The following is a 26,032-nucleotide window of genomic DNA, read 5'->3' as shown; positions in this document are numbered from 1 at the left end:
ATATAAAGGAATTATTAACAGAATTAAAGGGGTACATTGAAAGCAACATAATAATTATAGCAGACATTAACACCACACTTACATCAATGGACAGATCATCCAGGCAGAAAGTCTTCAAGGAAACAGCAGCCTTGAAGGAAACATTAGACCAGGTAGATCTGATAGATTTGTATTGAACATTCCTGAAAAATACAGCATAATACACATTCTTCTCAAGTGCACATGGAACATTCTCAATGATAGATCATATACTAGGACACAAAAAAAGTCTCAATAAATTTCAGAAGCCTGAAATCATATCAATCCTCTTTTCTGATCACAGTGGCATATATAATTAGAAATCAACTACAAAAAAATAAGCTGGAAAAAAATCACAAATACGTGGAGACTGAAAAACATGCTACTAAACAACTCTTCGGTCAATGAAGAAATTAAAGGAAAAGTCAAACTATACCTGAAGACAATGAAAATGAAAATATGACATACCAGCAGAAGGAAAGAAATAATAAAGATCAGAGTGGAAATAAGATAAATAGAGATTAAACAGACAATAGAAAAGGTAAATGAAACTAGGAGATGGTTCTTTGAAAAGATAAACAAAATTGACCAACATTTACCTTAACTTATAAAGAAGAAGAGAAGGCTCAGCTAACTAAAATCAGAACTAAAAGAAAAGAAATTACAATGGATACCACAGAAATACAAATGATTATAAGAGAATACTATGAACAGCTATATGGCAATAAATTAGACAACCTGAAATATGGACCTTCCAAGACTGAATCATGAAGAAATGGAAAATCTGAATAGACCGATCACTAGTAAAGAGACTGAAGCAGTAATCAAAAACTCCCCCCAAGAAAAAAAATCGAGAACCAGATGCCTTCACAGGTAAATTCTACCAAACATTTAAAATTGATTTAATGCCTACCCTTCTCAAACTCTTCCAAAATATTGAAGAGGAGGGAATGCTTGCTAACTCATTTTATGAGCTCAATACTACCTGATACCAAAACCAGACAAGGGCAATGCAAAAAAAGAATTGTATACGTCAGTATTTCTAATGAACATAGATGCAAAAATTGTCAACAAAATATTAACAATGCATATACAACAATACATTAAAAGGATACAACATGATCAAGTGGGATTTATTCCAGGCATGCAAGGATGGTTCAACATTCACAAATCAGTCAATGTGATATACCACATCAACAAAATGAAGGGTAAAAATCATATGATCATCTCAATAGATGCAGAAAAATAATTTGACAAGAATCAACACTTGTTTATGATAAAAACTCAATAAAATGGGTATAAAATAAATGTACCTCAACATAATAAAAGCCATACATAACAAGCCCATAGCTAACAACATACACAACAATGAAAAACTGAAAGCTATACCTCTAAGATCAGGAAAAAGACAAGGATACCCACTCTTGGCAGTCTTATTCAAAATAAGAAGTCCTAGCCAGAGCAATTACAAAAGTAAAATAAATAAAAGGCATCAAAATTGGAAAAGAAGAAGTAAAACTGTAACTATTTGTGGATGACATAATTTTATATATAGAAAAACCCTAACAACTCCACCAAAAATCTATTAGAAATAGTAAATGAATAAAGTTGCAGGGTACAAAATCCATATGCAAAATCTGTTGAGTTTCTATACACTAACAACAAGCTAGCAGAAAGAGAAATTAAAAAGAAAATAATCCCACTTACAGTCACAACAAAAAGAATACCTAGGAATAAATTTAACCAAGGAGGTGAATGACCAGTACACTAAAATCTGTAAGATACTGTTGAAATAAACTGAACAAGACACAAAGAAATGGAAAGATATTCCATGGTTGTGGCTTAGAAGAATTAACATTGTTAAAATGTCCATATTACCTAAAGCAATCTACTGATTCAATACAATCCCTATCAAAACCCTGATGACATTTTTCACAGAAATAGAACAAATCATCTGAAAATTTATGTGGATCCTTAAAAAACCCTGAATAGCAAAATAAATCCTGAGGAAAAAGAACAAAGTGGAGGTATCATCCTCCCTGATTTCAAAGTATACCACTAAGCTGCAGTATCAAAACAGCATAGCATTGGCAGAAAAAAGACACATAGACCAATGAAACAGAAATGATAGCAAAGAAATAAACTCATGCATATATGGACAATTAATTTATGACAAAAGAACAAAGAATGTACAATGGAGAAAGGTATCTTTTCAATAAATGGTGTTAGGAAAACTGGACAATCCACATACAAAGAAAAATATAGACCACTATCTCATACCAGACACAAAAATCAAATCAAAATGGATTAAATCCTTGAATACAGACCTGAAACCATAAACCCCCTAGAAGAAAACATAAGCAGTACACTCTTTGACACTGGTCTTAGCAATATCTTTATGGATATTTTCCTCAGGCAAGAAAGACAAAAGCAAAAAACAAACAAATGGGACTACATCAAACTAAAAAGCTTCTGTACAGTAAAGGAAACCATCAGCAAAATGAAAGGACAGCCTACCAAATGGGAAAAGTTATTTGCAAATCATATATCTGATATGGGGTTAATATCAAAAATATATAAAGAACTCATACAACTCAACAACAAAATAAACAATATGATTAAAAAATGGGCAGAGGATCTGAAGAGACATTTTTCCAAAGAAGACATACAGATGGCCAACAGGCACATGAAAAGATGTTCAACATCACTAATTATTAGGGAAATGCAAATCAAAACCACAACATATCACCTCATGCCCATCAGAATGGCTAGTATCAAAAAGGCAAGAAACAACAGGTGTTGGAAAGGATGTGGAGAAAAGGGAGTCCTTGTGAACTGCTAATTGGAATGTAACTTGATGCAGTCACTATGGAAAGAAGTATGGAGATGCCTCAAAAAGTTAAGAACAGAAATATCATACTATCCCGCTAATCCACTTCTGGGTATTCATCTGAAGAATGCAAAAATAATAATTTGAAAAGACACATACAACCCCTATATTTGTTGCAGCTTTATTTACAATAGCACACAACCACTATGTTTGTTGCAGCTTTATTTACAATAGCCTAGGTATGTATGGAAACAACCCAAGTGCTCACTGATGGATGAATTGATAAAGAAGATGTCACATATGTGTATACACACACACACACACACACACACACACACACACCAAATACACAATGGAATACTACTCAGCCATAAAAAAGCCAAAATCTTGCCATTAGTGACAACATGGATGGATATTAAGGGTTTTATGTTAAGTGAAACAAGTCAGATGGAGAAAGACAAATACTGTATGATTTCACTTATATGTGGAATAAAAAGAAAAATGAACAAACAAAATGAAACAAGACAAACACATAGATACAGAGAACAGGGTAGTGGGAGAGGGGAAGCACGGATACAGGCCCATTGCAATAGGCTCCAATATAGCTCATCACAGCACTGGTCAGAACCCTAAATTGTTGATGAAACGGGTCGGGGGAAAAGGGCAGGGCTGTCTCCTGAAAGAAGTAGGTAGAGGGGCTGGTCTGGGAAGTCAAGCTCTGCCTGCTGAGAGAGAGAGGAGCAGATGACCCCAACAAGAGGGTCAGGCTCAAGAAGAAACAACTAAGGCTAATCTGGCATCACCTACTAACAAATTAAACACACACATTCCCTTCAACCCACATATTCCCTTCCTTCGAATGTATTCCATAGACCTTTAAGGAAAAAAGTGATTTAACTGACTGCTTCCTGGAACCTGCATGGGAAAAGGGATGTCCAGGGGGTCTCACCTGGGTGAAGATGACACCGAGGGAGATGAGAGAAGTTGTGCCTCGAACGCCCCAATTCACCATTTCTTACTCTTTTTTTTAACATCTTTATTGGAGTATAATTGCTTTACAATGGTGTGTTAGCTTCTGCTTTATAACAGTGAATCAGTTATACATATACACATGTTCCCATATCTCTTCCCTCCTGGGTCTCCCTCCCTCCCACCCTCCCTATTCCACCCCTCTAGGCGGTCACAAACTACCTAGCTGATCTCCCTGTGCTATGCGGCTGCTTCCCACTAGCTATCCACTTTACGCTTGGTAGTGTATATATGTCCATGCCACTCTGTCACCTCGTCACAGCCTACCCCTCCTCCTCCCCATATCCTCAAGTCCATGCTCTAGTAGATCTGTGTCTTTATTCCCGTCTTACCCCTAGGTTCTTCATGACCTTTTTTCTTTTTTCTCCTCAGATTCCATATATATGTGTTAGCATACGGTATTTGTTTTTCTCTTTCTGGCTTACTTCGCTCTGTATGACAGACTCTAGGTCCATCTACCTCACCTTAATTTTTAACTGTAACTTTCAATTCCATTTCTTTATACATTTTAGAACTACCTTTAAATGCATTAAAGGGACATATCATCCAAGCTTTTTAAACAAATTATTTTTCGTTTATCTGAAATTCAAATTTAAAAATACTTTGGGATGGGTATAAACAAAAACACAATATACCAAAACTTATGGGATACAGAGAAAGAACTGCTAAGAAGGAAATTTATGGCTGTAAATGCATTCACTAAAAAAGAAGATCTCAAGTAAATCACTTTATACCTTATGAAATGAAAAAAGAAGAGCAAACTAAAACCAAAGTCAGCATAAGGAAAGAAATAATAAGGATTAGAACAGAGACAAAAGAAATAAAGATTATAAAAAAATAGAGAAAATCAACAATTGGTTCTTTGAAACGATCAATAAATTCAACAAAACTTTAAGCTAAACTGATTAAAAACAATGAGAGTGCTCACTTTAGCAGCACATATAATATAGTTGGAATGATACAGGGATTAGCATGGCACGTGTGAAAGAATAACATGCAAATTTGTGAATTGTTCCATATTTTTGCTATGAGTGCAGAGCTTTAATATTCTCACCATAACAACAGCAACAGCAAAATGGCAATTGTATGAGGTAGAGGATGTGCTAACTGATCTTACTGTGGTAAGCATTTCACAATATTTACATATATAGATCACCACATTGTACACCTTAAACTTACACCATGTTATATGTCAATTATATCTCAATAAAGCGGGAAAAATGCCCCCCAAACCCCTAAATGTCATAGAAATGTATAATTTAATATGTATTATCCAGTTTACGTACAGGATGCTTTGGATATTAAAGTATTTCGGCCTCAAAAAATAAAAGAGAAAAGTCTCAAATTACTAAAATCATAAATTAAATTAGGGATGTTACTACTGAACTTACAGAAATAAAGAAAAATATGAGAGAATATCCTGAACAACTGCATGCCAACACATTAGACAGATGAAATGAATGAATTTCTAGAAACATAGAAACTACCAAAAATGACTCAAGAAGGAATAAAACATTTGAACAGGCCTATAACAAGTAAAGCCACTGATTCAGTCATCAAAAACTTCCCAACAAAGAAAAATCCAGGACCAGATGGCTTCACTGGTGAATTCTACTAAACATTTAAAGAATTAACAACAATCCTTCTCAAACTATTCCAAATATTGAAGAGAATGGAAGACTCCCAGCTCATTCTATGTGGTCACCATTACCCTGATACCAAAGCCAGACCAGGACATCACCAACAAAAATGTAGATTAATATGCTTTATGAATATAGATGCAAAAATCCTCAACAATATAGTAGCCAACTGAATGCAGCAGCATATTAAGAGGATTATACACCATGGCCAAGTGGGATTTACCCTAGGAAAGCACGGGTGGTTCAACATCTGAAAATCAATCAAATTTATACACCATATTAATAAAATTAAGGAGAGGGAGCTCCCTGGTGGCCTAGTGGTTAAGATTCTGGGCTTTCACTACTGTGGCCTGGATTCAATCCCTGGTCAGGGAACTGAGATCCTGCAAGCTGTGCAGCATGGCCAAACAAAAAAGAAACAAAAAAGTAAATAAAATTAAGGAGAAAATAACACATAGTCATCTCATCTGCATCTCAACATGATTCAGGAAAACATCTGATATAATCTAACACCCTTTCATCACAAAAGCACTCAACAAACTAGGAACAGAAGGAATGTCCTAAACGTGATAAAGGTCATTTGTAAAACAAAACAAAACAAAAATATACTCAATGGAGAAAGACCAAAAGGTTTCCCCCTAAGATCAGGAACAGTACAAGGATGTCTGCTTTCACTACTTCTATTCAACACTGTAAGTTCTAAACAGGGCATTAGGCAAGAAAATAAAAGGCATCCAAATTGGAAAGGAATAAGTAAAACAATCTCTATTCAGAAATGATATGATCTTACATATATAAAATCCTAATGAATATACAAAATAAACCGCTAGACTTAATAAATGCATTCAGTTCTGTCTTGTACTCATTGAGTTGTGGTCAGTGAACACGGCACCCTATACTTTACACTTTTTGGGGAAAGTAGAGCAAACAATACCAGCACATTCTCTTTCTCTGTTTTTCCTTCTCTTTGTTAGGGAAAAGGATGGGAAAGAAGAGGAATATACAAGGAAAGACTCAAAGGAATGAAACAATCTACATCTTGACTGGTTGTATTACCACAAATCAACTATTGTTTCTTGTTTATTTCCCTCAGCAAGTAACAACAACCAAAGGGAGTGTGGTCTTGTTTTCAGAGGCAGCAAGGAATGGGTGATCTGGGGAGAGAGTGTCCTACTCCATAGCCAGGCTTATGGAGATGATGTCAGCTATAAAAGGAGAGGCAAAGCAGCTGAGGCCCTGGGCTTGTTGTAAGAAAGGATGGGACAGCTTAGGAACTTACTGAATGTTGTAGGGCACAGTACTAGGATTGAGTACCCCATACACAGTGAAGCCTATATAGAGAGGGTTCCTGAAGTCTGGTTTCCTCTGAACCAAGAAAGGCCACACGGAATGGGTTTTCTCATAGATTCTGTCAGAAAGAAAAAGCAAGCCAAAAATTTAAAAGCAGCAAGCAAGTAAAATCAACAGTCCTGTTGAACTTGATAATCACCCAAATTTTATTAACAATTAACCTAATTCAAGACAGAGGGATAGGATATGATAGAAGGAAAGTGAAAATAAGTGGTAATGAACACTGATAGAGTAACAAATTATCTGGGCTTCAACTTACCCATTTTTAAATGAATTAGAGGTTAGAAAGTGTTCCACATTGAAGAGCAACAGATGCTGAGTATAGTCTCTGCCATGGAGTAGCTATGTAATCTGAGGAATGTCTCTAGCTCTTTCTGGGACTATTTCCTCATTTGTAAAATATAACCTTTAAGGTCTCTTCCAAATCTCAGATTCTATGAACTAATGACCTTCCCAGTTTTAAAAAATCTAGAATTGCTTTAAAAAATCTGGTAAGTTAACAGAAAGACCAGAGGGTGAATTTCTGGCTTTTCTATATTTTATTTTATTTCAAGCTAGCTTCTCCTCCTCTCAGAAGGTGTAAGACAGTGAAAGACAACTAGCAATTTATATTAGCAAATATTTGTGAGTTATCTAGGTGAGCAGCACAGACTGTGATATTTATATTGCAAGACTGATTCTTCTTATACCTTAGTTGAGTCCTTCAGGAGCCACTTAGTTAACACTGCACAAAACATGGGATCCATTGTCCCAATGAGAGCTGCTGTGTAACCATGCATGGATAGTTCATTTACTCACACAGTGTCAAAGAAAGTTCAAGGAGGACAACAAAGAGAAGCAGTATGGGTTGTAGGACCTAAACATTGTAGTCTTGTAACTTTTAGAATCCTCAGACCATTTCAATGAGGTCAAAGGACTTGTATATCCATCTTTCTCATTTGTTTTTGGTTGAAAAAAAATGTTGCAGAGGTAAGGTAACTAGTATGTGTTGAGTATGTACTATGTGTGAAACACTGTTCCAGACTCTACCTAAAATACTTCATTAAATTTTCATAATAAAACACTGTGAAATATTTTATCCCCAAAATAATAATGAGAAAATGAGACAAAAAATAATTTGAAAAAAGTTACATAGCTAGTAGGTGACAGAGCCAAAATCTGAACCCCAGTCTCTCTGATTCTAGAGTCCATGCCTTTTCTTTTATGGATGAATGATATTTCTGTTTATTTTATGCAATCACTATTTTAACATGTTAAAATTTTCAACTTTTGTACTTTTACATGGAGATTCAGATTTGTGTGGGGAATGGGTCTAGGATATATTAGCCTCACTTTAAGAGGGCGGAAAAAAGAATATGGAAAAGATCTTAGATTTTAATGCTAGAAAAGCAGGTCAGAGACAGAATGAATGCGTCTGAAAGCGTCTGTGAAGAGGGTAAGAAAGGTCTAGTTGCAAAATGAAATAGAAATGTGCGTAGAAGCTACCAAGTAAGCACAAATGTTAAAGCAGCAAGATCCATCTCTGTGTTGACAAGAAAACAGAATTAGAGATGTCATCCAATTCATCCAGGATACATCATAGAGGGGTCTGAGAACTTGAGCTAACTGCCACTCAACCAACAGCTATGAAACAAGAGTGGGCTGTGCGACAGCTACTTCCCTCTCTATTTCATTTTCTCTGACTCTAAAACAAGGAGAATACTATTCACAGAAACTCTATCTTGTCAACTTCAAAAATTATTTACGTTTTATATATTGTGAGGATGTTAGGGTTTTAAGTCTGGTGCAAATCTAACTGCCTATAGGAGCTGGGAAGATAACATTAGAAGTGCGCTGAGAATAAACTATAGAGAGTGGTGAGAACTGTGGCAAACGAGAGTGTGTGCTTCATTCAAGTGGAGCAGCTGTTATTCAGCTTTAGCTGATAATTGCCATTAGAAAATGCAGGTCCAGTACTGCCAGAGCTCCTGATTTTGCAGAATATCTTGGCACAACAGCTTTTTGATTTAGGAAAAAATCCTAAAATAACTGGATTTTTATGTGAAATATCGTGATATTTAAATGTTGACAACTTATTCACAGTTTAAAGAATACTCCACAGACTAAACAAAATATACCTGTTAAGCTAGATTTGGCCTATGAACTGCCATTTGGTGATCTCTGACACAAATGATAAAGGACTGTAGCTATTGACTACTCACACCTGCACAGTAGTTCATTCCTTACAAAGTCCTTGCACATCCATTGTTTTACTGGTTCCTCAGGATTGCTCTGAAAAGTAGGTATTATCCCTATTTCACAGATAAAGAATCTGAGGTTTTGAGGAATCTCCATGCAAACACTGAGTGATTTATGCTTCAAAAGTTATTTTTACAGTTGTCATCTCCTCCCCTTTCGTGAACTGCTGTCCCAAATTCAAGGTGATGGGTAAATTTCTTTTACACTGATCCCCTCTCCCTATTCAGTGTTTTTTCACAAACTGAATTCACCTCAGATCTTCTCGATCCTTCTGGCAGTTTCCAAGGAAGTTCCGAAACTGGCAGGAGAAAACATGGTCATGAATTTCCAGCAAGAAATTTTCATTAAACTCAAAGGCACAAGGAAATTGTTCCATTAACTGCCAGATACAGTCTAGGAACTGTGTGAAGATAGGGGATACTTCTTTAACGTCCCCATCCAGGTGGCCACACCTGAGAGATGCAAATAAAGGTAAAGAAAGACAATGATTAACATCAGGGATTACACTGTTTGGAATAGGCTATAGCAAGTTCACCTTTTGTCTCTGTTGGCATTGGTAAGGAAAGGCCTAATGCCAAAATGCCACCCAGAATCTCAAAGTTCATTAATCCCAATGGACCTCTTAGCCACCAGCATCCTTCACTATTATCAATATTGTAAGCCCTTGGTAATCTATTCTATTTCCTTTTACATCCTCTACAATACAACTTTCTGCAATGATCAAAATGTTCCATATTTGTGCTGTCCAATATGGTAGTCACTAACTATTAAGCCCTTGAAATGCAGCTAGCGTGACTAAGGAACTGAATTTTCAATTGTATTTAATTTTAATTAATTTAAACAGCTACCTTTAGCTTCATGTGAGCAAGGACCATATCTATCTTGTTTACTGGACAGTGCCTGGTATGAAAAGGGTATTTAATAAGTTTATTAAATGAATGAAAAAACCTAATCCCAGAATTGTTTAATGTTTCCTCTCTCATGATGTCCTCTTTCCCAACTCTACCATTCATTCCACTAGAAATAAACATGGCATCCTTAGCTTTTACATTGAATGTTCTACCTTTTGATTTAATTGAAATCCATCTCACCAAGGACACTACTTCTTCTTGGGGCCCAAATCAAATGGAGAATGCTCATCATTCCATTCTCCATGTATAATAATCCTAAAGCAGAGCAGAAGTGGGATCAGCTTTCTCCTTTCTACTACTCCTTTCACTCTCTTAAAAACACTTCCACTATGGGTCATGCTGTTGTTCACTTTCCTCAATGTTGTGTTCCACAATCTTTGGGTCACTTCTCCACATTTTCTGAAGAATCTGACTCCAGTCATAAGTACTTATCTTTGGAGTCGATGCAGATGACCTACACTTGGCTTAGCAGGTTCCTTAACTAACTCGAATCTAATTATCTTCACCGATCTTCACCTCTACTTCACATCAGCCTCTCGTATCCATGGCTGTTTCTTGATGTTAGCTAAAGGTCCTTCCTCCACTTTGAAACCTTAATCTCAATATCCTACTCTGATCACCGTATATTATATTTCCAAAGGCTGCTCATCTTATCTCCTCCAGCCCAATCTCTGGACCTATCACCTTTCCAGATTCCTACTAGCTTCCCTTTCTTCCTTACCCAGACTATATTCTGCCCCATCAACTATTCTGTCCCCATTTTCTTCAATTTTCTGGTCATTTTTTTGTCATTATTCTCCTTCAATATCCAACCATTGATGAGCCTAAGAAGCTATGTTCTCTACTCCCAAATCTTGACTGATAAATGCTGCTTGAGAAAATTATAAAACCATGCAAATTGATACCATAAGTCTCCATACTCAGCTGGAACTTAATTGCTCCCAAATAACCTTTATGTATATCCTTAACACAGTTTTCCCATTAAACCTTACAGCTCTTGCAAATTTTAACCTATCTTCTTAAACCCTAACCCATTTCACATTGATGTATATACAGTGTTAATGAAAAAGATCAAGGCTATCAAGTAAAAATATCTAACTTCTGCCTTGGACACTCAAAAACTTAGTTCCTTCTCCTCCTGTCCTTCCATGGAGTCTCCATGTAGAGAAAAGGGAACCATCCTACACTGCTGGTGGGTATGTAAATTGGTGCAGCCACTGTGGAAAACATTATGGAGATTTCTCAAAAACTAAAAATAGAATCAACCTCATCTTTTTAATGTTCTAAAATGCCATCAGTTCTAGAAAGCTTTCTTTGCCCAGAATAGGTAAGGTTCCCTTGTATATGTTTACCTTTGACTTAGCACTTATCATACTATACTATCATCATTGATTTTATTTTCTATAAAAGAAGGGACAGAGACCATATCTGATCTAATACAGTCTCCTTAAAACCTGGCATATTGCCTGGCCCAATGTTTGTTGACAAAGGAAGAATGAATGGATGGACCCAAATAGCTAGAGAGCAATAATCAAATGAAATTAAATGGATATACACCAATGCAGGAGAATAAGACCTGAATAGTAACCTCCTTGAGGGTAAACCTCACATTGCATGTGCCTTTGGCACCAGCTCAGTGTCTGATATAGTATACAGCGTATTGTTAGGTGTTCAGTAAACATTTGTTATTGTTCTCATAACACACATAAAGTCTCAGTGAGGCTGTTTGGCTTATAGCAGCATTAGGTCACTAAATAAACGTAAGTCCTTGCATCCACCTCTTACCAAAGAACAGAAATGCGCACATGCCTTTTCTTCTTATACAAGGTTAAAAGGTACATTGTGGGCTTCCCTGGTGGTGCAGTGGTTGAGAGTCTGCCTGCTGATGCAGGGCACATGGGTTCGTGCCCTGGTCCGGGAAGATCCCACATGCCACAGAGTGGCTAGGCCTGTGAGCCATGGCCACTGAGCCTGCACATCTGGAGCCTGTGCTCCGCAACGGGAGAGGCCACAACAGTGAGAGGCCCGCGTACTACAAAAAAAAAAAAAAGGTACATCGTCTTAGATATTATTCCCTCTGCCTGAATGCCCACTGTTCTCTCTAGCAAACAGCTATTCATTCCCTAAAATTCACTTTTAAATACTGCCTATTCCTGGAAGGCTATCCTGTCTTCTTCAGAAACAGTTAAGCACTTTTTCCTCTGTGGCCCATGATGTCTGTTCTTCCCTGAAATATTTAACAACTTGATATAATCATTTGCTCACTTTGAAGGCAGATATGATATTCTAGTCACCCTTGTAGCCCTAGTCCCTTAGCATAGTGTCTGGAATATGTGTTTCTTGATGAAAAGAGATTTATGCCATGTTCAACCTACTCTTCCTTCTTTCACAAGAATATATTGGGGTTTTTGATAAATCTCACTCTAATAAATTCTCCTTAGCCTCTACCTTTAAAGTAATATTTTTACCTTTGGGAGAACTTGTGGCCCATGGATATCCATTCCTTCTCTATCAGGATCTTCATTTTTATACAAAAAGAAAATTTTGCATTAGAAAAATCATAAAATTAATTAACCATACCTATAAAATATCAAAACACTTTGCTGAAGTAGACTTTGTACAAATTTGCATTGAACTGATCATAAAGTTAATTTCCCAAATGATAAATAAGTTACTTGGATTTCATTTAAAAGCCTATACAGGCTGCCTTCAAATTTCAAAGCTCTCAGGAGAAATTATTCTGGATTTGTATCCATTGTCACATTTCTTTTGGCTTTTACATAATGTGTGACAAGCCATAACTAAGTGCAATCTTGATAAACATATTACATTCAACCTATGAAAAAACAGGGATCCAAAGGCAGTACTTGAGTTTATACCAAGAACAAATCTTGATATAAACACATTTTCAAGCATTAAAAAAAATAAAGCATTTCCAAAAGAAAAATGAGGATAAACCCCTACTGTGAGTTCTGTTTCATAGAAAGACAAACTAAGAAACCTTGGATTCAGCACCAGAAAAAAATCATGAGTCTGACATCCAGACAGCTGATGCTGAAGATGATGAGCCCATCAGTCTGCTTATTTAACAGTCATCCATTAAATTTTGCAAACTTTTGGAGTCTTTCCTACCCCTTACATCAGCCTATTACATCCAACTTATCTTCTGATGGATAAGAAACTATGTTGAGTGTGAAATGTAAAGTATATAGACTGTAAATGCCTGGTTTAGTAGAAAGAAGTAAAATTGAAAAACAGAGCTGTTTTCGTAGACCTCTTTCTTGTAGAAAACAAGTTGGCTTAGAGTTATTTTTGATATATTCACAATCTCCCACTTGTGCAAAGTAAAATCCAATCACTTGTTCTCTTACCATGAGTCCCTTGAATGTCCTATAAAATGGATCTAGGAAGATGCTGGCCACAGAGCAGACCTGTGCTGTGTGGTCCCACCCATCAAAACAATGGACTAAGACATTGGTCTTTTCTACCTTCACTGCCTGTGAAGACAAGAGGCAAAAAGTAGCACAGACAATTTTTCATAGCATGCCGGGTTAATAAATAGGGTTACCACCCCTACAGCAGAGAACTTGGTCTTACTGGGCTACATGAATTTCTTCTCAAAATATTAACACACTGTATGGGAATGACAAAGAAAATAAAGGGGAGCTGCGAAGGAGAGCGCAGCCACAGGGGTGCGGAGGGCAAAGCGGTGAGATTCCCGCACAGAGGATCAGGGCCGACTGGCACTCACCACCAGCCCGAGAGGCTAGTGTGCTCACCCACCGGGGTGGGCGGGGCTGCGAGTTGAGCTCCGCTTTCAGAGCTCCTGGAGAGGACTGGGGTTGGTGGCCTTGAACACAGCCTGCAGGGGGTTAGTGCACCACAGCAAGCCGGGAGGGAGTCCGGGGAAAAGTCTGGACCTGCCAAAGAGGCAAGAGACTTTTTCTTCACTCTTTGTTTCCTGGTGCACGAGGAGAGGGGATTAAGACGATTGCTTAAAGGACCTCCAGAGATGGGCGCGAGCCGCGGCTAAAAGCGAGGACAACAGAGACGGGCATGAGATGCTAAGATGGCTGCTGCTGCCACCAAGAAGTCTGTGTGCAAGCACAGGTCACTATCCACACCACCCTTCCGGGGAGCCTGTGCAGCCCACCACTGTCAGGGTCTCCGGATCCAGGGACAACTACACCGGGAGAACGCACGGCGTGCCACAGGCTGGTGAAACGTCATGCCAGCCTCTGCCACCACAGGCTCGCCCCACACTCTGTGCCCCTCCCTCCTCCCGGCCTGAGTGAGCCAGAGCCCCCGAATCAGCGGCTCCTTTAACCTCGTCCTGTCTGAGCAAAGAACAGACGCCTTCCGGCGACCTACATGTGGGGCCAAATCCAAAGCTGAGCCCCTGGGAGCTGTGAGAACAAAGAAGAGAAAGGGAAATCTCTCCCAGCAGCCTCAGAAGCAGCGGATTAAAGCTCCACAGTCAACTTGATATACCCTGCATCAGTGGAACATATGAATAGACAACGAATCATCCCAAATTAAGGAGGTAGACTTTGAGAGCAAGATTTATGATTTTTTCCCCTTTTCCTCTTTTTGTGAGTGTGTATGTGTATGCTTCTGTGTGAGATGTTGTCTGTATAGCTTTGCTTCCACCATTTGTCCTAGGGTTCTATCCACCCGTTTTTTTTTTTTTTTACTTTCATTTTCTTTTCTTTTTATTTCTCTTAATAATTATATTTTTTATTTTAATAACTTTATTATATTTTATCTTTATTTATATTACTTTGTCTTCTTTCTTTCATTTTTCCTTCCTTCCTTCCTTCCTCCCTCCCTCCCTTCTTTCTTTCTTTCTTTCTTTCTACTTCTACTAATTCTTTCTTTCTACATTTTCTCCCTTTTATTCTGAGCTGTGTGGATGAAAGGCACTTGGTGCTGCAGCCAGGAGTCAGTGCTGTGCCTCTGAGGTGGGAGAGCCAACTTCAGGACACTGGTCCACAAGAGACATCCCAGCTCCACATAATATCAAACGGCAAAATCACCAGCACCCAGCTTCACTCAACAACCAGCAAGATACAGTGCTGGACATCCTATGTCAAACAACTAGGAAGACAGGAACACAAACCCACCCATTAGCAGAGAGGCTGCAGAAAATCATAATAAGTCCACAGACACCCCAAGACACACCACCAGACATCGACTGGCCCACCAGAAAGACAAGATCCAAACTCATCCACCAGAACATAGGCACTAGTCCCCTCCACCAGGAAGCCTACACAACCCACTGAACCAAACTTAGCCACTGGAGACAGACATCAAAAACAGCGGGAACTACGAACCTACAGCCTGCAAAAAGGAGACCCCAAACACAGTAAGATAAGCAAAATGAGAAGACAGAAAAACACACAGCAGATAAAGGAGCAAGATAAAAATGCACCAGACCTAACAAATGAAGAGGAAATAGGCAGTCTACCTGCAAAAGAATTCAGAATAATGATAGTAAGGATGATCCGAAATCTTGGAAGTAGAATGGACAAAATGCAAGAAACAGTTAACAAGGACCTAGAAGAAATAAAGATGAAACAAGCAATGATGAACAACACAATAAATGAAATTAAAAGTACTCTAGATGGGATCAATAGCAGAATAACTGAGGCAGAAGAACGGATAAGTGTCCTAAAAGATAAAATACTGGAAATAACTACTGCAGAGCAGAATATAGAAAAAAGAATGAAAAGAACTGAGGACAGTCTCAGAGACCTCTGGGACAACATTAAATGCACCAACATTTGAATTATAGGGGTCCCAGAAGAAGAAGAGAAAAAGAAAGGGACTGAGAAAATATTTGAAGAGATTATAGTTGAAAACTTCCGTAATATGGGAAAGGAAATAGTTAATCAAGTCCAGGAAGCACAGAGAGTCCTATACAGGGTAAATCAAAGGAGAAACATGCCAAGACACATACTAATAAAACTGTCAAAAATTAAATACAAAGAAAATATATTAAAATCAGCAAGGGAAAATCAACAAATAACACACAAGGGAATCCCCATAAGGTTAACAGCTGATCCTTCAGCAGAAACTCTGCAAGCCAGAAGGGACTGGCAGAACATATTTAAAGTGAGGAAGGAGAAAAAACTGCAACCAAGATTACCCAGCAAGGATCTCATTCAGATTTCATGGAGAAATTAAAACCTTTACAGACAAGCAAAAGCTGAGAGAGTTCAGCACCACCAAACCAGCTTTATAACAACTGGTAAAGGAACTTTTCTAGGCAAGAAACGCAAGAGACGGAAAAGACCTAAAATAACGAACCCAAAACAATTTAAAAAATGGGAATAGGAACATACATATCGATAATTACCTTAAATGTAAATGGAGTAAATGTTCCCACCAAAAGACACAGATTGTCTGAATGGATACAAAAAGAAGGCCCATATATTTGCTGTCTACAAGAGACCCACTTCAGACCTAGAGACACATACAGACTGAAAGTAAGGGGATGGAAAAAGATATTTCATGCAAATAGAAACCAAAGGAAAGCTGCAGTACCAATTCTCATATCAGACAAAATAGACTTTTAAAATAAAGACTATGAGAAGAGACAAAGAAGTACACTACATAATGCTCAAGGGATCGATCAAAGAAAAAGATATAACAGTTGTAAATATTTATGCACCCAACATAGGAGCACCTCAATACATAAGGCAAATACTAACAGCCATAAGCACGGAATTCGACAGTAACACACTCAGAGTGGAGGACATAAACACCCCACTTTCACCCATGGACAGATCATCCAAAATGAAAATAAATAAGGAAACACAAGCTTTAAATGATACACTAAACAAGATGGACTTAATTGATATTTGTAGGACACTCCATCCAAAAACAACAGAAAACACATTTTTCTCAAGTGCTCATGGAACATTCTCCAGGATAGATCATATCTTTGGTCACAAATCAAGCCTTGGTAAATTTAAGAAAACTGAAATTGTATCAAGTATCTTTTCCGACCACAATGCTATGAGAGTAGATATCAATAACAGGAAAAGATCTGTAAAAAATACAAACACATGGAGGCTAAACAATACACTACTTCATAATGAAGTGATCACTGAAGAAATCAAAGAGGAAATTAAAAAAAAAACTTAGAAACATATGACAATGGAGACACAACGACCCCAAAACTATGGGATGCAGGAAAAGCAGTTCTAAGAGGGAAGTTTATGGTAATACAATCCTACCTTAAGAAAGAGGAAACATCTTGAATAAACAATCTAATCTTGCAGCTAAAGCAATTAGAGAAAGAGGAACAAAAAAACCCATAAGATAGCAGAAGGAAAGAAATCATAAAAATAAGATCAGAAATAAATGAGAAAGAAATGAAGGAAACGATAGCAAAGATCAATAAAACTAAAAGCTGGTTCTTTGAGAAGATAAACAAAATTGATAAATCATTAGCCAGACTCATCAAGAAAAAAAGGGAGAAGACTCAAATCATTAGAATTAGAAATGAAAAAGGAGACGTAACAACTGACATTGCAGAAATAAAAAAGATCATGAGAGATTAGTACAAGCAACTCTATGCCAATAAAATGGACAACCTGGAAGAAATGGACAATTTCTTAGAAATGCACAACCGGCCAAGACTGAATCAGGAAGAAATAGAAAATATGAACAGACCAATCACAAGCACTGAAATTGAAATTGTGATTAAAAATCTTCCAACAAACAAAAGCCCACAACCTGACGGCTTCACAGGAAAATTCTATCAAACATTTAGAGAAGAGCTAACACCTAATCCTTCTCGAACTCTTCCAAAATATAGCAGAGGAAGGAGCACTCCGAAACTCATTCTACGAGGCCACCATAACCCTGATACCAAAACCAGACAAGGATGTCACAAAGAAAGAAACCTACAAGCCAGTAACACTGATGAACATACATGCAAAAATCCTCAACAAAATACTAGCAAACAGAATCCAACAGCACATTAAAAGGATCATACACCATGATCAAGTGTGGTTTATTCCAGGAATACAAGGATTCTTCAATATACGCAAATCTATCAATGTGATAAGCCATATTAACAAATTGAAGGAGAAAAATCATATGATCATCTCAATAGATGCAGAGAAAGCTTTTGACAAAATTCAACACCCATTTATGATAAAAACCCTGCAGAAAGTAGGCATAGAGGGAACTTTCCTCAACATAATAAAGGCCATATATGACAAACCCACAGCCAACATCAGTCTCAATGGTGAAAAACTGAAAGCATTTCCACTAAGATCAGGAACAAGACAAGGTTGCCCATTCTCACCACTCTTATTCAACATAGTTTTGGAAATTTTAGCCACAGCAATCAGAGAAGAAAAGGAAATAAAATGACTCCAAATCGGAAAAGAAGAAGTAAAGCTGTCGCTGTTTGCAGACGACATGATACTATACATAGAGAATCCTAAAGATGCTACCAGAAAAATACTAGAGCTAATCAATGAATCTGGTAATGTTGCAGGATACAAAATTAATGCACAGAAATCTCTGGCATTCCTATACACTAATGATGAAAAATCTGAAATTGAAATCAAGAAAACACTCCCATTTACCATTGCAACAAAAAGAATAAAATATCTAGGAATACACCTACCTAAGGAGACAAAAGACCTGTATGCAGAAAATTATAAGACACTGATGAAAGAAATTAAAGATGATACAAATAGATGGAGAGATATACCATGTTTTTGGATTGGAAGAATCAACATTGTGAAAATGACTCTACTACCCAAAGCAATCTACAGATTCAATGCAATCCCTATCAAACTACCACTGGCATTTTTCACAGCACTAGAACAAAAAATTTCACAATTTGTGTGGAAACACAAAAGACCCTGAATAGCCAAAGCAATCTTGAGAACGAAAAAAGGAGCTGGAGGAGTCAGGCTCTGTAACTTCACACTATACTACCAAGCTACAGTAATCAAGACAGTATAGTACTGGCACAAAAACAGAAAGATAGATAAATGGAACAGGATAGAAAGCCCAGAGATAAAGCCACACACATATGGTCACCTTATCTTTGATAAAGGAGGCAGGAATGTACAGTGGAGAAAGGAAAGCCTCTTCAGTAAGTGTTGCTGGGAAAACTGGACAGGCATATGTAAAAGTATGGGATGAGATCACTCCCTAACACCATACACAAAAATAAGCTCAAAATGGATTAAAGACTTAAATGTAAGACCAGAAACTATCAAACTCTTAGAGGAAAACACAGGCAGAACACTCTATGACATAAGTCACAGCAAGATCCTTTTTGACCCACCTCCTAGAGTAATGGAAATAAAAACAAAAATAAACAAATGGGACCTAATGAAACTTAAAAGCTTTTGCACAGCAAAGGAAACCATAAACAAGACCAAAAGACAACCCTCAGAATGGGAGAAAATATTTGCCAATGAAGCAACTGACAAAGGATTAATCTCCAAAATTTACAAGCAGCTCATGCAGCTCAATAAAAATAAAACAACCCAATCCAAAAACGGGCAGAAGACCTAAATAGACATTTCTCCAAAGAAGATATACAGACTGCCAACAAACACATGAAAGAATGCTCAACATCGTTAATCATTAGAGAAATGCAAACCAAAACTACAATGAGATATCATCTCACACCAGTCAGAATGGCCATCATTAAAAAATCTAGAAACAATAAATGCTGGAGAGGGTGTGGAGAAAAGGGAACACTCTTGAACTGCTGGTGGGAATGTGAATTGGTTCAGCCACTATGGAGAACAGTATGGAGGTTCCTTAAAAAACTACAAATAGAACTACCATATGATCCAGCAATCCCACTACTGCGCATATACCCTGAGAAAACCAAAATTCAAAAAGAGCCATGTACCAAAATGTTCATTGCAGCTCTATTTACAATAGCCCAGACATGGAAACAACCTAAGAGCCCATCATCGGATGAATGGATAAAGAAGATGTGGCACATATATACAATGGGATATTACTCAGCCATAAAAAGAAACGAAATTGAGCTATTTGTAATGAGGTGGATAGACCTAGAGTCTGTCATACAGAGTGAAGTAAGTCAGAAAGAGAAAGACAAATACCGTATGCTAACACATATATATGGAATTTAAGAAAAAAAAATGTCATGAAGAACCTAGGGGTAAGACAGGAGTAAAGACATAGACCTACTGGAGAACGGACTTGAGGATATGGGAAGGGGGAAGGGTGAGCTGTGACAAAACGAGAGAGAGTCATGGACATATACACACTAACAAACGTAGTAAGGTAGATAGCTAGTGGGAAGCAGCAGCATAGCACAGGGATATCAGCTTGGTGCTTTGTGACCACCTGGAGGGGTGGGATATGGAGGGTGGGAGGGAGGGAGACGTGTAGTGGAATAACTGAGGACATGGAAAGGAGACGTGGCCCATGAGCCCCCCCCCCCCAGCAAACTGGGGGCTGGCGAATAAGCCAGAACTGGAAACAGTCCTGATTGCTTTGAGCCTCTCCCCGGGCAAAACAGGCGCATTCGAATAAGCCAGAACTGCAAACAGTCCTGGATGCTTTGAGTCGCCCCCCCACCCCCCCCCCCCCCCCGGCAAACCGGGGGCTTGCGAATAAGCATTGAGTGCTTTGGGTACTGATCCATGTGATGTCCTCAGTATAATCAGAATGGTGGGAACACAAGAAAATGTCCTTGTGCTACTTCAGTATAATCAGAATAATGGAAACACAAGGCAATGTCCTTGTGCTGCTTTTGCGCTCAAGGACGAAGCAGGGCATGTCTTCAAGAAAGCCCATTGTTGCTTGTATAATCAATAAAAGCATATGTTGCTGCTTTGGCATTTCTTGAATGTTAAGAAAACAAGTCTTAAAATGTAAACATAGATAATGCTTAAATAAAAGCTACCACAGCAGGACAGACGGCACTGTTTTGCCTGAGCGAGCGGCAGCCCTCTACTGCTGTGTTTTGGCACAGTTCATCTCGTGTGATGAGCTTGCTTTCAGAAACCCTGTCATAAAAAAAAAAACTGCAACATTTGGCGCCCGAACAGGGACCTGAAAGTAAGTAATCGCGTGATCGGGGGACCGAAGGGGAATTTGGTACGCTCAAGAGTAAGTGAAACCCTCGGGAGCAGTAGAGTAACTGTAATGGGGAATTCCCATTCAGTAGAATTTCAATACATTAGACTCCTGAAACAGTTATTACGGAGTTCAGGAGTGAAAGTGAAACCAGAATCTTTTGATGAATTGTTTGCACTGGTTCGTAAACATTGTTACTGGTTTCAACCTACTGGTCATAACCAGTTGAATTTAAAAGTTTGGAAACAGGTTATGCAAGCCTTAAGAAGAGCTCATCAGCATGGAGACCCTACATCTGTCCGTGTTTGGTCTCTTTGTAAATTAATTTCCCTTGCCCTGGAAACATTACAATCTGAAACTGAAAGTGAAAATGGGGTGCGCCCTCAGCGTCCGAATTCTGCTCCCGATCATTCTGCTGCTTTTTGTACTCTGTTTCGTGAGTCTCCTATAGAGGACCTTCCTCTGCCTCCTCCTCCCCTTGTGTCTGAGACAGGAGAGGATTTTTCAGGTTCCAGTGATGAAGGGGCTTTTTCTGATGATGATAAAGATCGGGAGCAGGCTAGCAAACAAAATGAGATGCCACTTTCTCAACAGAATGAGATTTCTGATATACTTTCAAAGTTAAAAAATTTGATGGTTAAATTGGAAGAAAATAAAAACAACGCTACCACTACTTTATATCAGGAGCCATGTCCTACTATTCCTTCGGCTCCTCCTTTAGAATTAGCAGCTTATCCTGTTGGAGCCTCTCGTTAGTTTTGCTTTCCTCTAAAACCTGAATCTAATAGACTATTGTTGGAAGAAGAGATGAATAAGGAAGAAAAGCAATATTCTGAATCATTTTTTGCTTTCCCTATTGTTAGACCAGCTACGCCTGCTAATGATCAATTTCCGAATGGATATGTAAATGTTGAGTATAACCATCATGATATAAAAATTTAAAAAATGCTAAAAGAAGCCATTAATGCATATGGGATGCATTCTAATTATGTTCAAGGCCTTTTGTCTAGGTATGCTTCCGAAAACATATTAATTCCTCAGGATTGGGAGGCGCTTGCCAAGACTGTTCTTGAACCTGGACAATATATGCAGTTTAAGACTTGGTGGAAAGAAGGCGGTGCCTGCATTGACCTGGTGGCAAGTGAAAAAGTTTACAGACACTACCAAAAATCTTATCATTTCACAGGGTAAACCCCTCAATAGCACCAATCTTTTTGAGGCCATGATGGCAGTGTTGTCTGCACAGGTAATAAGCATATCAGCCAATGAGATAAATTGTACTAACCATACTTATTGGACTTATATTCCTAACCCTCCTCTTAATATGGGGGTTACCTGGTGGGATGCCCCAATTCTTGTATATGTAAATGAGTCTGGATGGTTGCCTGGTCCTTTTGATGATAGAGGCCCTTTGAAGCCGGAAGAAGAAGGAAGGATAACAGAGAATTACACGGTGGGTGTTAGTGGACCTCCTATTTGTATGGGAAAGGGAGATCATTGCCTTAAAATGAATTATCAGGCATGGTTAAGTGTTGTCAAAAATGAAAGCAGATATCATGGGTTATATCTTTTGAGTGCTTATAGTTTTAAAAGTTCTAATTCTACTCTTAATGAGAATGTTTCTGCACCTTACTTGCCTCCATGCCAGGTGCCTCTTGTGGATCAATTATCGGATTGGGTCCATTGGAGTCGATGCCGAGGGGAAATGGCTCGGGTTCTTGTTAATACTTCTTGGGGAAGTGTCACTGATTGGAGCGCTTTTGGCTCCACCAGAGGAAAAAGGGGTCTGAAGAATTTACACTGGCATAGAGAGGATAACACTATTTATAGCAATACTATAAATGATACCATAGTATGGCATGCAGGAGGGTTTTCTCCTCCTGGTCCTCATTTAAATGGATATCCCATCGAAAAGGACTTGTGGAAGCTTATGGCAGCTTTGGAAAAGATTAATGCTTGGGTAGGACATATGGTTAACAAATCTGGAAATCATAGTTTGACTTCATAAAAATGTTACTCGGTATACTCGTAGTTGTGTAAAATTACCTTATATATTGTTAAAGGGACCAGCTGAATGGAATAAGACTCTAGGTATTATAATATGTAAAAATTGCTCTCTGTATACCTGTATTAACTCTAGTATATCTTTTAACATATCTACTAAAAGTCTGTGTATCTTACGAGTTCGGACAGGTTTTTGGCTTCCTGTCAATCTTGGAAGGGAATGGCAAGAATCTCTTCCTATGGCTGTTTTGCAATATTTAACTGATGCATTAAAAACAAGTAAAAGATTTGTAGGAATGTTGATTGCAGCTGTCATGGGTATTATAGCCATAACAGCTACTGCTGCAGTAGCTGGAATTGCTTTAGAACAATCTATTCAGACCGTTGATTATATAACTGATGGGCATAAAAATTCTGAAATGCTTTGGTCCTCTCAACGACAAATTGATTTGGAAATACATTCGGAAATAGCAGACTTACAACAAGCTGTGGTTATGTTGGGGGACCAACTTGTAAATTTACAAAGACAAATGAAGCTACGTTGTGACTGGAATCAAAGTGCCTTTTGTGTCATTTCGGTTCCATATAATCAGTCTGCATTCCCCTGGGCAAAAATAAAAAAGCATTTATTACATCACAAAAATTTGACAGAAGAAATTGGGAATTTACAAGGGAAAATTCAACAAACTTTTCAGAAGAAATTACAACAACTTAATTCACAAGAAATATGGTCTGGAATTATTCAAGGATTTAATAATTTAAATCCCATGTCTAAATTACATGCTTTATTTGGTTCTACTGCAGGATTGCTAATGCTCATTATAATAATAATCATATGTTTAATTGTAGTCCGATGATGAGTGAAAGCTACCCACCATGCAACACTGCAACAAGCTTCCATGTTCTCCTTGATGCTGCACAAGCTGCAAAACAAAAAGGGAGAAATGTAGTGGAATAACTGAGGACATGGAAAGGAGACGTGACCCATGAGCCCCACCCACCCAGCAAACTGGGGGCTGACGAATAAGCCAGAACTGGAAACAGTCCTGATTGCTTTGAGCCCCCTCGGCAAACTGGGGGCATGCAAATAAGCCAGAACTGCAAACAGTCCTGGATGCTTTGAGCCTCCCCCCCTGGCAAACCGGGGGCCTGCGAATAAGCATTGAGTGTTTTGGGCACTGATCCATGACATGTCCTCAGTATAATCAGAATGGTGGGAACACAAGGAAATGTCCTTGTGCTACTTCAGTATAATCAGAATAATGGAAACACAAGGCAATGTCCTTGTGCTGCTTTTGCGCTCAAGGACGAAGCACGGCATGTTTTCAAGAAAGCCCATTGTTGCTTGTATAATCAATAAAAGCATATGTTGCTGCTTTGGCATTTCTGGAATGTTAAGAAAACAAGTCCTAAAATGTAAACATAGATAATGCTTAAATAAAAGCTACCACAGCAGGACAGACAGCGCTGTATTGCCTGAGCGAGCAGCAGCCATCTACTGCTGTGTTTCATCATAATTCATCTCGTGTAATGAGCTTGCTTTCGGAAACCCTGTCATAAGAAAAACTACAACAGAGACGCAAGAGGGAATTGATATGGGAACATATGTATATGTATAACTGATTCACTTTGTTATAAAGCAGAAACTAACACACCATTGTAAAGCAATTATACCCCAATAAAGATGTTAAAAAAAATCCTTAACAAAATACTATCAAACAGAATCCAACAGCACATCAACTGGATCATACACCATGATCAAGTGGGGTTTATTTCAGGAATGCAAGGATTCTTCAATAGAAGCAAATCACTCAACGTGATACACCATATTAAAAAATTGAAGGAGGAAAAACTTATGATCATCTTAATAGATGCAGAGAAAGCTTTCAACAACATTCAACACCCATTTGTGATAAAAACCCTGCAGAGTGAGCCGCGGCTAAAAGCACGGACCCCAGGGACGGGCGGGATACGCTAAGGCTGCTGCTGCCACCACCAAGGGGCCTGTGTGCGAGCACAGGTCACTCTCCACACCCCTCTTCCAAGGAGCCTGTGCAGCCTGCCACTGCCAGGTTCCCGGGATCCAGGGACAGCTTCCCCGGGAAAACACACAGCGGGCCTCAGGCTGGTGCAACATCACGCTGGCCTCTGCTGCTGCAGGCCCGCCCCGCACGCAGTGCCCCTCCCTCCCCCCACGGCCTGAGTGCGCCAGAGTCCCCGAATCAGCGGTTCCTTTAACCCCGTCCTGTCTGAGCAAAAAACAGACGCCCTCCAGCGACCTACATGCAGAGGCAGGGCCAAATCCAAAGCTGAGCCCCTGTGAGCTGTGAGAACAAAGAAGAGAAAGGGTAATCTCTCCCAGCAGCCTCAGAAACAGCGGATTAAAGCTCCACAGTCAACTTGATGTACCCTACATCTGTGGAATACATGAATAGACAACGAGTTATCCCAAATTGAGGAGCCGTGTGGATGAAGGGCTATTGGTGCTGCAGCCAGGAGTCAGGGCTCTGCCTCTGAGGTAGGAGAGCCAACTTCAGGACACTGGCCAACAAGAGACCTCCCAGCTACACATAATATCAAACAGCGAAAATCTCCCAGAGACCTCCATCTTAACACCAGCACCCAGCTTCACTCAACGACCAGCAAGCTACAGAGCTGGACAACCTATGCCAAACAACTAGCAAAACAGGAACACAACCCCACCCATTAGCACACAGGCTGCCTAAAATCATAATAAGGCCACAGACACCCCAAAACACACCGCCAGACGTAAACCTGCCCACTAGAGAGACAAGATCCAGCCTCATCCACCACAACACAGGCACTAGTCCCCTCCACCAGCAAGCTTACACAACCCACTGAAACAACCTTAGCCACTGGAGACAGACATCAAAAACAGCGGGAACTACGAACCT

At 38.8% G+C, this 26,032-nt stretch overlaps 1 protein-coding gene and 1 non-coding gene across 2 annotated transcripts in view; one reads left to right on the top strand and one right to left on the bottom strand.

Annotated features, from left to right (window-relative positions):
* Window positions 1–26,032, bottom strand: part of MTMR8 (myotubularin related protein 8) — a 223,348-nt gene that overhangs the window by 97,939 nt on the left and 99,377 nt on the right. Inside the window, exons 9-12 of the mRNA XM_029240183.1 lie at window positions 13,388–13,513; window positions 12,485–12,534; window positions 9,357–9,557; window positions 6,797–6,925 (exon numbers count right to left, since the gene is read on the bottom strand). Of these exons, the coding sequence (XP_029096016.1) occupies window positions 6,797–6,925; window positions 9,357–9,557; window positions 12,485–12,534; window positions 13,388–13,513 (506 nt within the window). The remainder of the gene's footprint in view (window positions 1–6,796; window positions 6,926–9,356; window positions 9,558–12,484; window positions 12,535–13,387; window positions 13,514–26,032) is intronic.
* Window positions 4,798–4,901, top strand: LOC114906637. Its single transcript, XR_003796461.1, has one exon. It is a non-coding gene; the product is annotated as a U6 spliceosomal RNA (small nuclear RNA).

Source organism: Monodon monoceros, unplaced genomic scaffold (genome assembly GCF_005190385.1).
Source record: "Monodon monoceros isolate NGI ecotype Baffin Bay Population unplaced genomic scaffold, NGI_Narwhal_1 Super_Scaffold_22, whole genome shotgun sequence".
Taxonomy (NCBI): domain Eukaryota; kingdom Metazoa; phylum Chordata; class Mammalia; order Artiodactyla; family Monodontidae; genus Monodon; species Monodon monoceros.
Note: the sequence above shows the minus strand (reverse complement) of the source record. Positions and strands in the feature narration are given on the sequence as shown.